General features: G+C 35.0%; 1 protein-coding gene across 8 annotated transcripts in view; it reads right to left on the bottom strand.

The window, feature by feature from the left end:
• The window catches only part of THOC2 (THO complex subunit 2), a 62,164-nt gene that overhangs the window by 44,283 nt on the left and 878 nt on the right, over nt 1-17,003 (bottom strand). For all 8 annotated transcript variants that reach the window (XR_011143601.1, XM_068957765.1, XM_068957767.1 and 5 more), the window contains exons 2-7: nt 10,993-11,051; nt 8,372-8,463; nt 4,887-4,938; nt 2,725-2,795; nt 992-1,113; nt 284-417 (exon numbers count right to left, since the gene is read on the bottom strand). Coding sequence is in view for 7 of the 8 variants with exons in the window: in XM_068957765.1 (XP_068813866.1) it covers nt 284-417; nt 992-1,113; nt 2,725-2,795; nt 4,887-4,938; nt 8,372-8,463; nt 10,993-11,051 (530 nt within the window). In the remaining variant the exon portion in view is untranslated. The remainder of the gene's footprint in view (nt 1-283; nt 418-991; nt 1,114-2,724; nt 2,796-4,886; nt 4,939-8,371; nt 8,464-10,992; nt 11,052-17,003) is intronic.

Genomic DNA, 17,003 nt, shown 5'->3' with positions numbered 1-17,003 from the left:
AGGTCATAGCTGGCATACATGGGGCTGTACTACAAACTCAGTATCTAGATTAAACTACACAACAGTGTCAAAATTATTTTTCTATAGAAATAGGAGCTTCCAAATTTTATAATTGCGTCAAAGATGGTCTACAATATAATGTATTACTACCAGAGGATGTGCTTGCATCACCTAATATTTGATCCACAAACAACCTCAAGGAGCAGCATAGAGTCACTTTCTGTAGTTCACAAGACTATGTAGGAAAACCTCTATATCCGTATTTCTTCAGCATATTCCTTACCTATTAAAGATTTGATATTTTCAAGGATTAAATCACTAGTGATATTTCCAGATAAGTCTTGCCCCAGTTCTGCAATCAGTTTTGCATAACCTTCATTCTCCTCTCTTAACAAATTAAACTTCTGTTGCTTATAACTGCAAGTAAAAAAAAAAAAATTAATTGGATATACAGTTGAATATATTTCTACAGTGATGCCTATTGATGCTATCAATATTAACTTTGTATACAAACTGTCGATTTTAAATATATTTTTAAGAACCTGTAATTTGTTTCCACTATTGCATAAATTAAAAGATGCAGTACAACACGCCTCCTTTAAACACTTGCAAGGTAGCTAGCATTCTCCAAACAAATCCAGCTCTCCTTTAATTTCAAAGGCAGGCCATTTAAAAGTAAGATTACAGCTCTACTTACTAATAAAGCTCGCTCTTGCATGCTTTGCTGGAAAAGTGCTCAGCACTTTACCAGATTGCGTTCTGAGGACCTATTTTAATTTAAAATGTTGTTCTTGGATATTGAGACTGAAACTCCAGACACAGAGGCAAACAAATATACACATACAACACTTTTCTGAAAGTCTGTAATATTTCTTTAAATAAAATACTTAATGTTATTTTAGCAAATATTATTAACAGTTATTAGACTAGAGTACCATCCCTTCCTACCTCCACCCCCACCCCCCAAAAAAAAACATACCCCAAAACTTACAATAATTTTGTCTTTATTTTAACAGATTTCTGATTGAACTGTTGAGACTGCTTGATAAGTCCTAATGACTCCAATGTTTCTGGATCTAAGCGCTCCTTTAGGACAGTGTCAGATACAAGATACTATAAAAACACCAAAAACATGCATCAGATTTCTCAATTACACAAACCTAGGAGGCACCTAACCTCGATTTTGGGCTACATAGGTATGTTAATGAAAAAGGAGGTTCACACACAATGATATACCATCATACTACATGCATTCTGTTTCCACCACTGAAGTGGCCCAAACTGGAGGGGGAGGGGGAACCTACTTAACTGAAATTAGATTTTAAAAGTGTGCGTTTTATACCAGCAGAACACCTTGAATAAACATGCTTTATGATCTAAATTATGGGTTACCAAGTCTACATTGCCTAGGATCCAGGGATTTTCCAGTTTTACCACAAAAACTTCGTATTTACAAAGGCAAGTTTCCTACAACTAAAGCTTACTCTACACAATGAAGAGTATCACTTCTAAAGATAGAGAAGGTTGCATGAACAAGAAGCCCAAATGGAAACATACTTTAGAAGCAAAATTTCTGTTGAACTGGGGGGGGAGGAAGTTAAGTTCTCTCAAAATAAAGGGACAGCTATACTACTATACTGTAAGTCTACTGCAACGCTTTAAAGATGTGAGAAAAAGATATGTAGAAAGTACTCTTATTAGATCAGTTAAAACAGATAGAAAACGAAAAAAAAAAGAAAGGACAAGTTTGCCTCTTTGGTCACAGAACTTCTGAAAGCTATCAGATGCTTTGGATAGGGTTAAAAGTAGAAGCAATCTAAATGCACTATTCTAACACAAGCAGCTTTGCAGCTCATAGTCTTCATCTAGATTAAATTGCTGGTCCATATTATTATAATACTAAAACAAAAAATGAATGCTTTCCAAGTATGTGTGACAAGTAAAGTTTTCCCACAAGCTGGGCTGCATCTTTAATTTTTATTTAACCTCAGGGACAACAGCTAGAACAGTGAAAAAAGAAATGAATGCATAACCAGTTTATTTTTCTTTGATGGATAAAGCTAACACTTCCCAAAGACATCTTCCTACCCAAACTGTAAATGCAACACAGAAGATAAAAATGAAAAGTCTGATAGTCCTTTCTGAAATTTTTCCAATCCATATGCAGAAACAGAACGACTGCAATAAAAGATTATCAAACACACAGTAATTTGAATGCTGTCATAACCACAGTTATCAATGACAAACCGTAAATTTTTTTCCCTCTGAAACTAATTAACAGATCATTTTATGCAATGATAAAGTAGCAAGTTCAAGAACTTATTTGCATTAAAACATAAACATGAAGAACCCAAAGATTTGCCTGTCTGATGAGACAGTCTACCACTCTGATGCTTGCTTAATTGGAAGACTGAAGATTGCTCAGTTTGCACCATTTCTTACAGACAATAGAAACAAGCATCCAAATGTATAAATAATTTAAAAATAGGTAACAAGGTATTTTTTAATATTAAAGTAAAAACTGTATTTATTTCTAAAAATCTGTAAAAATTATAATATTCTGTAAAAATCATAATATTTAAATTAATTCTAAATTAAGTGGTATATTAAAGCATACAGTAATAGCTTTCAAAAAAAAAAAAAAAAGCACTCAAACTCTCCCATTGTCAGATTTAAATATAGGTGGTTTTTTTTTGGCTAGGTAAAACTATAAATGCAACTTACCAAACAGGCTAATACCAACTGGGTAAAATGATCCCTCTTACTTTTTTCTTCTAAACAACTTGTTTCAATATCTAAAACAGAGGAAGACAGGGAAGAGAAAGGAGGAGAGAAAAAAAAAAAAATCAGTACTTTTGAAGTTTTCCTCTCAGACATCTTCACAGAATTTAGAAGTTTCATCCTTTTATAACTATTCCAATAACTGCTAACAATGTCACAGTGTAAAGCAGTTTACAACATGCTAGCTCCCTGCCACATTCCAGCTACATCATATTTTGATGACAATTCTTACACATCTGTAAGTCTCACGTAAAGGTAGACCTGACACACTAGAGGAATGCCACAACGATCATTTTTCTTGCCCTTCTTGTCAGAATGAGGCTTATGGCAAGGATTAAGAATCTGTTATAACAGGAAATGAAAGAAACATGAATTGTAAAAAACAATCCTATCTTTACTGTAACGATATTCTAGTATCTTTTCTCTCTTCAGATTAACTACTGTTTACTGCCTGGTCTGCACTCTTTTACCAGCTTTAACTCCATGTTTCCATTCTTCTTTGAATTGTCAACTACTAAAAGCAATTCATGGCAACTCACTTCTGTGGGGAAAGAGGCCATAAAACAATGGCCAATTAAGCATGCCTCTCTTACAACAAAGAAACAAAAAACCCAAAACACACACACAAGTTAGAGCTAAGGAGAAAACGTCCAAAAAAGAAAAAAAAACACTGAGTAGACCCCCAAACAGACTGGAGCCTAGTGATGTAGGGAGCCTGGGAAGTGACTGGATACCAGAGAAAACCAGTTAGCAGACTTGCCAGATGTCTGGACCCTAGCACCCAAGCTTCTTGGCCATGAAGAATCTTCAGAAAAAAGTTAGTCTAGGAAACATGGATGAGCGGATAAAGACAAGAATAAAAATTCTGATGCACTGAGACACACTGGCTGAAAGAGCACACTAGAAAAAGATCCGTAGGTTAGGAGATAAAGTAGTAAGACACGTTAGAGGGGACGAGGCAGTTCAGGAAAAACAGCCAAAAACGCATCTCAATGCCATTTGTCCCCAGAGTTTGAAACCTAGCTCCTCATACCATTCTTCTGCTCCTGGTAGAGGCAGGGCATTTGACCACGTACCAGTTTGCAGAAAAGGGCAAATATAGTCCTACTACTTCAAGTTACCAGTAGCTCAAGCAATAACTGATCTAAGTTTTCTACATCAGCTGAAAAATCAGAAGAGTATCAGTCTAACACCACTACAAAAACTGATTTTAGAACAAAGTGACAAGTACACAGAATGAAACAAAGTCAAATTCATTCATTAGATGATACAGAACTGAGGATGCACGTGCAAACTTGAGTCTCTCTGTGCATATGCCCTCACAACACACGCTCATAATTTTTTCTAGGGAACCCCAGTCTCCTTCAGTATACAGGACAGTCTGTGACAAATGGCCTGTCAAATTAATTTTTGGAAGTTTGTTGAAAAGACTAAAGAGAGAGACAACAGGACATGGATTGCAAGTAGTTAAGAGTATGACCTAGCAAGAAATAAGTACGCAGGATTAAAGTTCTAAAAGCATGAGGAAAAAGCAGCTGTAGTTCAACATTTTACAACATAAAACCCACCAAAGGTTACTACCAGAGTAAGAACTACAGATCCTTAAAGCTTTCTCAGTTCACAGATCATAACTTCGCAAACAGTGCCAGCTGCCTCGAGATTTCGGTCAATTAGTACAAGCTCCACTTCACTAACAATGACTATGCAAACAAAATATTTGCAAAACGCATTCTGAGAACAAAAGATCCATCTACTAATTAGATAACCATTCTCCTAAGTATATAAAAGTTATTACAGTAAGGCACTGATTACATTCGCTAACACTCAGCATTCTTACAAGCTAGCTCCTTGAGCTTCTCTTGGCAGATGAATCCCCACTACCTTTACATAGGTAAACATACAGAAACTGTAATAGAAAAAAGTAGAATTAAAAGACATTAAGAATTAAGATATAGATACATTGTGAAAGAATCAAAACAGGTTTTGTAAAGGGAAATCATGCTTCATAGATGTAAAGAGATTGCCTGAAGAAGTCAACAAGCAAATGCATAAAACACACTTCTACAGATTTGTCCCAATGCTGAAAGGGAGGGAACACAACTTACCCAATATGCAGAATACATCAGCTAAGATGGAGGGCATGTCTTCCCGAAATTCCTAACAAGGAAAGAGAAGATCACATATAGTAAAGGCAGAAATCCCAGTATCTAGATATAGAAAATCCTTATTCAATTGCATCAAATAAACACATCCTTGATCAAAAAAGTTTAAATTAATTAATAATGTCTATAAAGTAAAGGGAGCAGTTCAAATATTGACTAACACCCGAAATAATCTCAGGCTAGAAGAATTTGCATATGCATTTTAGGCTGTTAAAACCTGAAAGGGTACTTCTATCACTAGTCACAGTTTCAGGTGCTTCTATAGGTATATTGCAATCAACTTCAAGAAACAAGTTCTCCACATTTGCTTACGAGTTGTGGAAAGAAAGACACAAGTGTGCACCTATTTTAAAAAAGAAAAAGAAAAAAGAAACATACAGCACTCCCCTACCAAAGGGCTTTTTTTCACATTCTGGAACACCAAAGTAAAAAGTCTAGACTCTAAGAATTTGCAATTATTTCCTACACAGCTTGATGCATACATCTCTTTGCATATGTCAATAACAGATACAATGATAATGAGATCTTAAATGTCCAAACTCCAAGGCTGTAAAATAACTATCATGTTATTAATGCAAACTTGAGTTTTGTTCCCTATAACAAGCACATCCATCTTTCTATACTCACATACACAACCACTTATTTTGCACACATTACAATTACAGAATTACAATTACTCTTACACAGACTGCTCATTTAAGTATGGTTAGGAAAAAGACTTCAACTAGCAGTTACCCTAAAAATAGCATCCTACCTCAGAATATCTCCCCCTTAACATACAAGGTAAGGGGGACAGATTCATAGTATTAAACCTGGCATCAAACCAGTAATAGGCTTTCCTTAAATTACAAATGAATAGTTAAACTTTTAACCAAAAAACATATAGCACGGTGCTGAGAACTTATTTTTCTTCCTGCAACTTCAAGTATCCAGTATTCTTCTACAATAAATATACCAATGCAAAGCATTAAAGGATTAGCTCATATTCTAGGCATATGAAAGAAACTAAGAAAACTTACAGATTTGTCATCACGCAGGACTATATTTGTGCTAAAGTACTGCCTCTGGCAACAGGAGAATGCAAGCATCACAAAAGTTTCAATCCTATCTGCTTGAAACATTTCCAACAGTTAAATGAATTGACCATGTCACAACACTTCGAAAAAGTAATCTAAACTGATTTAATGCACACTTGTTTATAGTTGGACAAGTTGCAGTTCTCTTCTGGAATCCTTGATTTACTTGCTATTATATACAATGGTTCAATTGTTGTTCTCTGTGATGCCTATAAGCGTAAACTTAAACTGGACAAGGGAATTACACAAATTGGTAAATGTGTTCACCATTACGACTCGTTAAGATATTCCTAAAGTACTTGCTCCTTACTTCACTTTTTCACCATTTTCTTTCCATTAATATCATTTGGTCTTAGCTTTAGAAAATCTTAAAAGAATTCCAGCAAAGACACTTAACTCTAGCATATGATTTCCAGCTATCTTAGTACGTTATTTACAGTCAAGTGTTGCAGTATCAATATGATACTCTTCTCTGCTTACAACTAACTAAATAAAACTGTAAGAGACTATTGACTACTACCCGTGTCAACAATGAAATCAAATATACCTCTCTAACTTTGATAAAGCACTGGAAAGCTAAAGCTTCCATTTTCTTCTCCTCCAATTCTCTCTGAATAGTTTTATCCAGCTTCCTCCCGATTAAATCGGTCAGCACTAACGCAAGTTTTTCAGAATTAAACTGCCTTTAAATAATTTTCGTTTATATAAAGCAGATACCACATTTCTTAACTGCCTAGTATTGCAGACATTAGGAATACAGGTACTGCTAACATGAATTTTCCATTGGAGAAAATCATGAATAATTTTACAAATCAAGGAAAAAAAGTTATGCGTGTAAATACTCACGCAGTTGTGCAAATATTAGGCGTCAACTGCTAGAGCTTTACATATGAACATTATTTCAGAGAGAGTCAGTCTAAAACAATTAAGTGAAATAATTCAACTAAAAAAAATGAATTCAAAAAAAACCCATTTAAACTAAAACATATGGACATTTTAATTGAAAAGAACCACAGGAATATTAACCATTACAAAATAAGCTGACTAAATATTCCAAATATAATGCAACACAATGTTTTGTTGACAACTTTGAAATCCAAGTAAGCAATTAATCTTCTTTAAACATAATTTGACAACACAGTAAAAAAAGAAAAAAATCATAAAACCAACTTTTTTCCAAAACTAAGCCCCCCCCCGGGGGGGCCCACCCATCCACAAGAAGGCAAGAAGAACTCATCCAGTTCTCCTACTTCCAGCAACCCTCAGTCTAAAAACAATAAATGTCAAAGTTTATTTGCTACACATTCAAATGGCAAAATTAAGAAAGATTTCAATTCAAGAATCATTTTCAAACCATCACTTGGATTATTGATTCTTTCCTCTATAGGATAGAATAGTTAAAAGTGAAGCAACTACATACAAAAAACCCACAATGCAGCAGACTGGAGCGTATTTTCTCTAGCACAACGGAACTTTCTGTCTGAGGAGCAGCATCAGCCTGTATAGTAAATTACACTTTCCCAGGCACCAATCAATTATATTAAAATGTCCTCCAGGAACTAGAGATCAAACATTATCAGATACTATCCCAAGAGCAAGGGGTAATTCTGCATTGGTTTTGAGAGAAGACAAGGCTGAAGTTTGAAAACTTAAAAAAGTTATCCCAGAAAAGACTTCTGCAATAGCTATTTTTCTACTTAATGTTCTACAGATATTTAATCTAAGAACTGATAAAGAACAGGCAAACATTTTATAAAAGCTACTTTTTTTCCTGAAAAAATTAGTTTAAACAATTTTTTTTTTTTTAAATACACTCAACATTTTGGTAATCTTGGAAGTTCAGAGAAAAATATGCTTTTCCCTACTTTTTTCTAAGAATACTTTGAATAATCACCTTTTAAAATAAGGCATTGGAGCAATTAGAAAAAGATGTCACAGGACTTGCATTTCAGTAGTAAAATGGTAGACAAACACAGTTACATTGTAAGAAATGGACGTCATTAGAAAAACCAGTAGGTGGCATTGCATTCACACTGCAATAACAAGTGAAATCTATTTTAGCATGTATGAAAAAATCTCAGTCTCCATAGACCCATTAAAAAATTTAGTTTGCAACTTATGGTAAAATTAACATATTTATTCCTCCCCAAGAAGTGGGAATTAAATAGAAAACGTGACCACTTACATATTTCAATTGCATGCAAGTGAAGAAAGATGACTTTACATTAACAATATCGTGTTAGATATGAAAAACCAAGCCTGTTGACTATTGCCCTGCTTGATTTTTATTCAGACTTTCACAGGAGACTAAAAAATTTAATAAGTACACAATTACTCAAAATTTATACTTACTATAACATCACCAAGAACATTAGAAGCTTGATCATGCTTTAGGTTTCCTCTTACAACGTGATATGCAAGCTCATACAAAGCCTGTTGGATATCTGTTGAAAGATGATGGATGATTAAGGAACATGTCGGGTAATCTTTCATTTAACTTTTAAAGCAATATCTACAATAATGTTGTAGACTTCAAACACTCACAAGTAAAGATGATATGCTTCTCCTCACAATGAAAGGGATAGTTTTTATTGCTACTGCCAGATAGAATTTGAACTGCAATGTCTAAGACATCATACAGGCAGATGGTAAAAGATGATCCACTTCCCTGAGAGATTTTATGGAACAGCAAAATAGGATGAAAAATTACAAGAGCCCTGAGCATAAAAACTTGAGTCCTAATAGTTAAAAAAATAAACAAACACAAAACCCAAACTTTTAACTTGTGATCCACATAAACATCATATTTTATTATAGTATTTCTCCTTAATCATATCCCACAATATATTTGATTTCAAAGCCCATTTCTCTCGGAGAAAGTAAGATTAAGTGAGAGAAAAAAGGGCCCAACAAGGATTTCTTGAGAAAAGTCTTCTATAACTGAAGAATGTTGTCTTACAAAAGCTTGCATTAAACTGATGAGATCTTCACTGCTCCATGGAACAGAAATACTGCATTTGAGAAAAATCTTGGAATGTTAAATACAGAGGTTGCAAAAACAGCTATGGTAAACTTGTAAAGAACCGTTCTTAAGTAATAGCCTGCAATGTCATTATACGTTGGAGTATATGAAAAACACAAAAACCTCATGTACTCAGTAACTTGGTGGCGACAGACAACCACAGCTGCCATTAAAAGTAAGTCATTTTAAAATTTGGACAGGTTATGCTAATTCCTCAAGGCTTGGATCCAGCAGGATTGGTTCAGGCATCCATTTTATGTAAATCATACTCATACTACTTCAAAGTAGTTCTGGGCTGTGTACCCACTTTAATAATTTATGATGAAACCAAACTAGTCACAAATATAGCCTCATACATGTCTCTGCAAGAGTGGTCTCCATCTGGTGGAGAGTTTGTTACGCAAGCACACTGCCAAACCTGACCTGCCTTCATAAACTTGTGGCATACTATGCTTCAGCAAAACATCTTCTGGAACTAAAGGGCAAGGCAGCACTGTGCAAGTGCCAGTGCAGTCTTACAGATTAGGAGCCAGGTCACGTGAACTCAAATTCTTAGCAGTCCACGTCTCTGTACTTTACCCCAGATCACCCATATTTTCAGGGTTTTTCCATTACCTGAAGTACCTCAACCACTTTTATCCTCTATTAATTCCTCAAAAAGAGACCACTGAGCGTACAGTCATTCCCACAGGATCTGTTAGATCTTTGCAGCAAGGCCCAGAAAAAGAAAACAGCATATAAAAATTGGTCATCCTTCGTCTAGAATAAAGACCATCTGATGACCATTCTTAGAAAGCTTTGGTAAGAGCAGATTTTGCTTTGTTGAGCAACAGATGCTTCCTCTTCAGTAATGTTACTTATATGCTAAATCATTTCAATATAACTTATCTTCCCTACTATTATAGTTGCCCATTATGACTATTTTAGCAAGAACCCAAGACAACACTTGAACAGCAGAGCTGTTTTGCCATCTTAAAACCATATGAAAATTTTTCTTCCAATGGATTCTGCATAGCAAGTTAAAATTATTTTTCTTTTAAACTTAGAAGATTTCTTAAAGTAAAAATTTCAAAAACTTAAAGATAGTGATGCATTTCACTAATAAAGAAGAAATTAAGTCTGTAACTCAGATACTCTTTAAAAAAATTACTTTCTGTAGTAGATAGTTATATTTGCATACATCAATGGTTTCTACACATAACTTGCTTTCAGAATAAAATCTAGCTTTTCACAAAGTGGTAAACAGTTAAGTCTTCCATATGCCTCGTTGTATGTTGAGTTCACAAAGTAGAATTGCATTTTCCACAGAACAGAGCTGATAATGGACGACTCCACCACTGTTTGTTACTGTCTGAGAACCTCTCTCAACTGGACATCTGAAGACAAACCTCGCTGTGGGTGTTTGCGTTGTCTTGCTATTTACAGTATTCTCCATTAAGGTGCATTAATTGTCACTGCATATGACCATTCCAAGCAAATACATGCAGAGACACTATAATCACAGAATCGTTTAGGTTGGAAGGGACCTCTGGAGATCATCTAGTCCAACCTCCCTGCTCAAGCAGGGTCACCTAGAGCATATTGCCCAGGATCACGTCCAGACGGGTTTTGAATATCTCCAGGGAAGGAGACTCCACTACCTCTCTGGGCAACCTGTTCCAATGCTCTGTCACCCTCACAGTGAAGAAGTTTTTTCTCAGGTTCAGAGGGAACTTCCTGTGGTTCAGTTTCTGCCCGTTGCCTCTTGTCCTGTTGCTGGGCACCATGGAGAAGAGGCTGGCCTCATCCTCTTGACACTCCCCCTTCAGATACTTGCACACGTTGATGAGATCGCCTCTCAGTCTTCTCTTCTCCAGGCTGAACAGGCCCAGCTCTTGCAGTCTTAAATCAATTGTTTCTATATTATTTTTGTTTGATAAAAACCACAAAACAAACAGAAAAAAAATCTTACCTCTGAAACCCATATTATCATGGCTTTTGTTTTCACTGAGAGCACGGCATAGTTGCAAACTGTAAAGGAAGAAATTGCATTTATATAATTTTAATCAAAAATGTAAAAAAGCACAAAAACAGTCCTCCACACACCTCTGTTTTGGTGCTTTCTTTCCTGGCTAAAATAACTTTAAACTTGGGCAGTTTAAGTGCCTGTCTGCATTTTAATTCTCATAGAGTAAACATTAATTCAGAGAGGTTACACAGCAAAGAAATACGGGACTCCCAGTTTACAATATACAAAATAGCACCTTTATACTTACAAAAGTTACGCTTCCTCGCATTGCTCTTGTTTAAGCACAGAAAAGTGAAAAAACAAGGTAATGTAAGGATATTAAAGGAGGCATGAAAGTGCTAACATTAGCCTACTGTTAGCCAATAAGCAAATGCTTGTCTATACGACTTCTGACCATTTTCAAACTCTGGCCTACAGATTTAACATTAAACCATGTGCATGATTCCTTGATGCACAGTCTTAGCATGGAAAAGACAGAAGTTTACTGGTAAGTGCATACTCTAATCACTAAAAGAACTCACTGTAGGCTGGGAAGACCAGTCGTGTTTATATCCTATAGCCACTTCTGAGGTCTCCTTCAATCAAATTACCCATATGTAAAAAAAAAAAAAATTCTAAATACACTACACTGAAGTTTTCTAAAGGGATATCCTTCCAAGCTACAGAGATTCTCTCCCCCTTAACCTTTTTCCTGTACAAGTGAGACACTAAAAATGTTTTTTTCACATCTAAAAGCAGCAGTATTCAAAAAAGGTAAATATATACCTATACTATTATAGCCATCAATATATATCCCAAGAGTGTCCATCACCCTTGCAAATTTTCAATCAAAATTGTTTCATATATAAAAAAAATTTTTGGATGAAATATGATCTGTAGACACTGAGGACAGGGATGTCACGCAGCTCGGATACTATGTAAGGTAAGGCTACAGTTTTCCCATGTAAGAAATTTAACAGCATTCTCTTACACAGCACGCATGTATAATTATTATAGATGCTTAACAAGTAATTATAAAAAAGGATTCTATAGCAATCAGTTACCATTTTATTTGCATCCTATACAGATTATTACCTCTATCAGGGCCAAACAGCTGTTCCACCAGTCAAAGGATTATATTTAGCAATTACAAGGTATATATACACCCTTTAAAGACAAGGGGAATATGGACAATTTGACATGCAAATAAAATGCAATCAGTAGAAATATACCAGTGCGATAAAAAGTGATGGTATACCCAAGGCATTCTTAATACTATTGAACAGAATACAATATATTTAGACATAACGAGAACAGACATGTCAAAATAGAGGAATGGATAATTTATTTTATTTTTCCACTAATGGTGAATATGCTAGTTTTCTCTCTCTCTCTTCTTCCCACCTCCTCCAATAATAGACATTTTCAGCTATCAGCAAAGAACATACCAATTTGGTCTAAGGCAGATTTTCTTACGTTTTAATTACTATCCCTCCATGAAGGGGTTATCCTATATGCGATCATTTCTAAGTGCTTCATATAAATAGCAGCAAAGTGGAAATCCTACAAAAATATCCACCGAGACACACAATTTGACCCCTATGTCATAAGGTAATGTCATCAAACAAGCTACATCAGCAACCACATGGGCTGCTTGGACTGAAGAGATCACTTAAGTATATCCAATACAAAGTGAGTTTTAGCTTCTTCCAATTCCCATTTCAACAATACCAGAACAGTAAAAATCAACTTCATACTACTTTACGTCGATCAAACAGACTTGAATCTTATCAAGAAACCATGCTGAAGATCAGTGTGTAAGACAATCTGCTTTTATTTACCATTAAAACCTCTTAAATTATTAAAATTTTAAAAAGTACTTATTTTCATTGAGTGAGGGTCTACATGGGAAATTTTGCTAGTAAGAAAAGAAGGTGCTGGTTCTATCTGGATCTAAATTAATATAATTGTGCTCTTGTTCTTCCAGATAGATGCTCTTTCTCCAGACAGGATGACCTTTCCTGAAGGTGCTGTCAGGCAGTGCAGCCGAGCTGATTTAATAGCTTGTTGCTGCACAAAGGGACAATTTCATTTATACTTCATCTCTTCCTTCCCTCCCTTCTCGGCCATACAGCTCTAGCCATTGTGTCAGTTAAATAACCTGACAAACCTGGCATAAAACTGATCAAAAAGCAAGTTTTTTGTTTTTTGTTTTTTGGTTTTTTTTGCCAACTTTGCAAGTTGGATCAGCTTACCAGGAGATCAGATAAGCACCAGATTAAAGGGAACCATGAGGAATGAAGACAAGGTAGAAGCACTCCCTTCCAATACCAATAAACCATTAGAGTAATTCTTCTAGTCTCAACTGAGTACATCTTTAATTAAAGTTGTTGCTCTTTCATCAGAATAAAAGCGTCAGTATTAGTATGATTAATAAACTCAAGAAAAGGCCACTACAACACTTCTCCACTTAAACAATGCCCATGAAAATTTATTAGGCCTACTTTTCAGTTCAACAAATACAAACATTAAAAGTTCTCTTGAAACATTTATTACTCTAATCCTGTATTTCATTACTGCAAGTTTAGGATGGATAAGTAACTCTCCTGTTCTACTACAACCTACCTCCCTTCATTTCACTGTAAAAATGTAATAAATTTGAAATAAAATTAAAAAAAATAAGCTAGAAAGTAAAAATAAATTAAAAAATATAAAATCAGAATCACTTCTGAAAAACCAAGGGGTGAAAATGAAATTAGTTTTGGATTAAGATGGGATAGCTTTTTTTTTTTTTTTTTTTTTTTTTAAATAATGAAGATAGATTCTTAAGGACTGTTGAACAGTCATAAAACACAGCAGAGCCAGAAACCGAACCCAAGGCTTCCAATTCATATGCAATGTCCTATATTCTCAACTATACTCCTACACACAGTATATGGCAGTAGTTATCACAAAGTGCATGTGCCTGCAAATATTTAAGTATATGCATAGTTTAACTGATGTGGGTAGGTCTTTTGTTGAGATAAAGCACGAGCAATTGCATTTTACAGTCAGGATGGCACAACTACAACTAAATCCCATTTTCCTAAACGCTACATGTCCTGACTCCCAGTCCTTCATCTCCTACTTAATACTATGGTATTCCTTATGCAAGTAAAGTAACAAACACATCCAGAGCGCTTGCAAGATTGAGTCTCAAAATTTCACATTCACAGAATGTTAAGCTCCTTCAGTTTATCTTGAAGCTTAACATATTACATAAACTGCCAGCCACGTAAATTATTAAAGCCATACTTCTCCCTTGAAGGCTCCTTGATATGTTCAAGTCTATCACAAAAGAAGTAAAGGCATCACTCTAAGTTTTTCATCAGTATAGGAGTATTATCAAGTATGTATGGGCTATAGTCACAGGCCAGCATCTTATTGTGGCAGACACTATACAAAGAACAAGGTAAGCTCCTTACTAGAGGAACGTAAAAATTAAGTGCAGAGTATACAGATACACAGATAGGACTACAACAGACTAATCAACACACTAAGCAGCAGCACACAGATTGCAGCACAATCTGTGCACAGTATTTGGCAGTAGAAAAACAAATATACATAATTCGAAGTGTATATCGATAGAGATGAATCTGAAGAAAATGAGAGACATATAAGAGCACCACATCCTGACCAATGTCTGGCTTTGGTAACGACCTTACTTAGAACAGTTGAACCTAGAATAAAATGTGCATTTTTATATATGTATTAGATATTACACACTAGTAGCTGAGCTAATTAAACGTGTGTACAGTTATGAATAAGGGCTCTAAAAGAAGTTTCTATGAAGTCTATAGTCACTACTGCTTAGGTTCTAATTACGCTGCCTTACTAACCCACATAACGACGCTAAGGATATGCGAAAAAAAACCCTTATCCTCCAGTTTTTGGACAATAAGGTCTTATGCTGACATAATGATCACATGAGCAAAACTCAAGTTGGTATTTTTCATAATACTTCAAAAAAATAGATAAATCGTTATTTTAAAAGTGACTTCATTACTGGATTTAAAACTTCACTGTGTGTTGTTTTGTTTGATAAACAAGCAGTTTTTTCTCTTAAAGAATTGCAACTCCTACAGATTACAGCAACATTACAAATCCTACATGCTTTAGGACATAGGCTGATCATCACCCTACTACACAAGATCACGTAAGAAAACATAGATCATCTTAAGCACTCATTATTAACCACAGCGGAAGTTGAAGTGTTAGATAAAGACACTACCATTTACTTCTCTCAATACAGCAATCTTCACGTTCCCTAATACATAAAATTAGGTTTTATTTAGGTAACTACTAACTCTCAAAATACAATCTTGGGCTGATCTGATCAGATCCCATAAGTCATTTTATATACCAGTAAATAGGTATTTTCCCATATAACCTAATCTTTTCTTTCTACTTACAATAAGTTTTCTTCTGCAATCTTTGACTTTCAGTGAAGTTTGGTATTTGACTCTCGGTGACTAAGCCTACCAGTTTTAAAAACAGATATCCATACAAGAGGGAATGGATGACTTTGTGCATTGGCTTTATTAGAGCAGGCCTCCATATAGAAAATGAAATTCCAAGTTTTTTTGCAAAGCCCGTATTTGCTACAACTCTCCGTTTTGTCCATTTATGGCCTTCTCCTCCCCACCATGCCTTTTGCAGAATACCCGATTTATATTTTGGGGAGATTCGTAGATAATTCAAAGAAAAACATGAAATACTGCTTTTGTTCCTTCTTTAATTGTTACGAATATTTAAAAAATAGCACTCTTCCTTTTGGAAAGCAAATCAACTGGAAACGCCACATACATAGGAACTTAACCTATCATTTTGTTTTATTGGCCCCACAGCAAACTAGAATATTTTCCTCCCAGTCACATTTAAGAAATACTGCCTTAGGGGGAGAGGAGAATCATAAAAGGCTTTATCATGATCAAAAATTAAGCTAACTTGCCCTTCTTCCCACAGCAAAGTTCTGAGAACTCAAAAAACGCAGCAACCATTACACGGTCAATTGTGAAACTTCTCTCCACGTGCAAGTTTCATACAAACTCAGTAATCATGCAAGTTACAAAAGTTGTAAGCATATATGACTTCTTTGGGCAAAAATGGTTTAAGTATCACAACAGGAAAAAAAAATAGCAACATTTTATGTAAAAAGACAATATTTTATATTTTATTATTGCCACTTGTGCATTTTCAAAAGGTATCAATTAGTATATATTTGTACATTTTAGTCTTTGTTATTCATATAGAAGTTTCTAAAGTAAGTTCATTAAAAAGGCCTCAGTGCTTATCACAAACATTGCTCAGTTGGATACAAATTCAGCTATTGCCATATAATCTTAAGCAGAAGGAGATTAAAAAAAGCAATGTGAGCCTCATCTTTGTTTGTGGGCTCCTGAATACTTTATCATTGTCATAAATGTAGTTACAGTACACCTCTTCCTTGGCCTTTTATTATTCATAATATATACCAAAACATGTAACCTGATGTGCTAACACGATTATTGCTTTAGGACCGTTCAAGGACAATAACAACATGGCCAAAAAAAGCAGGGGGGGGGGGGGGGACTTTTCACTATAAAAATGGAGGTAGAACTTTTTTTTTTTTTCAGTAGGGAGCCTCTATGTTTCCTATTCTGTACCTCACTACCTTTTCTTTTCTTCCATGCACAGAGATTACCACAGCTGCACAATCTTTTAATATATAGGAACAAAAAGAAATAATAAAGGAAAGACTATTAAAAAGTCTTACTCATAAAATGATTCCCAAATATCTTTATTTCAAACTTTTTGTTACAATAAAAAGCACAAGCGAATGGAAAATTAATATGAGAAATTTTTTTCAAATATATAGATAGGAAACTGGGCACCCACATCCAAGCTAACACATTAATTTAAATTTGAGAAACTGGTAGATAACCTCCCGAAACATA

Source organism: Struthio camelus, chromosome 11, assembly GCF_040807025.1.
Source record: "Struthio camelus isolate bStrCam1 chromosome 11, bStrCam1.hap1, whole genome shotgun sequence".
Taxonomy (NCBI): domain Eukaryota; kingdom Metazoa; phylum Chordata; class Aves; order Struthioniformes; family Struthionidae; genus Struthio; species Struthio camelus.
Note: the sequence above shows the minus strand (reverse complement) of the source record. Positions and strands in the feature narration are given on the sequence as shown.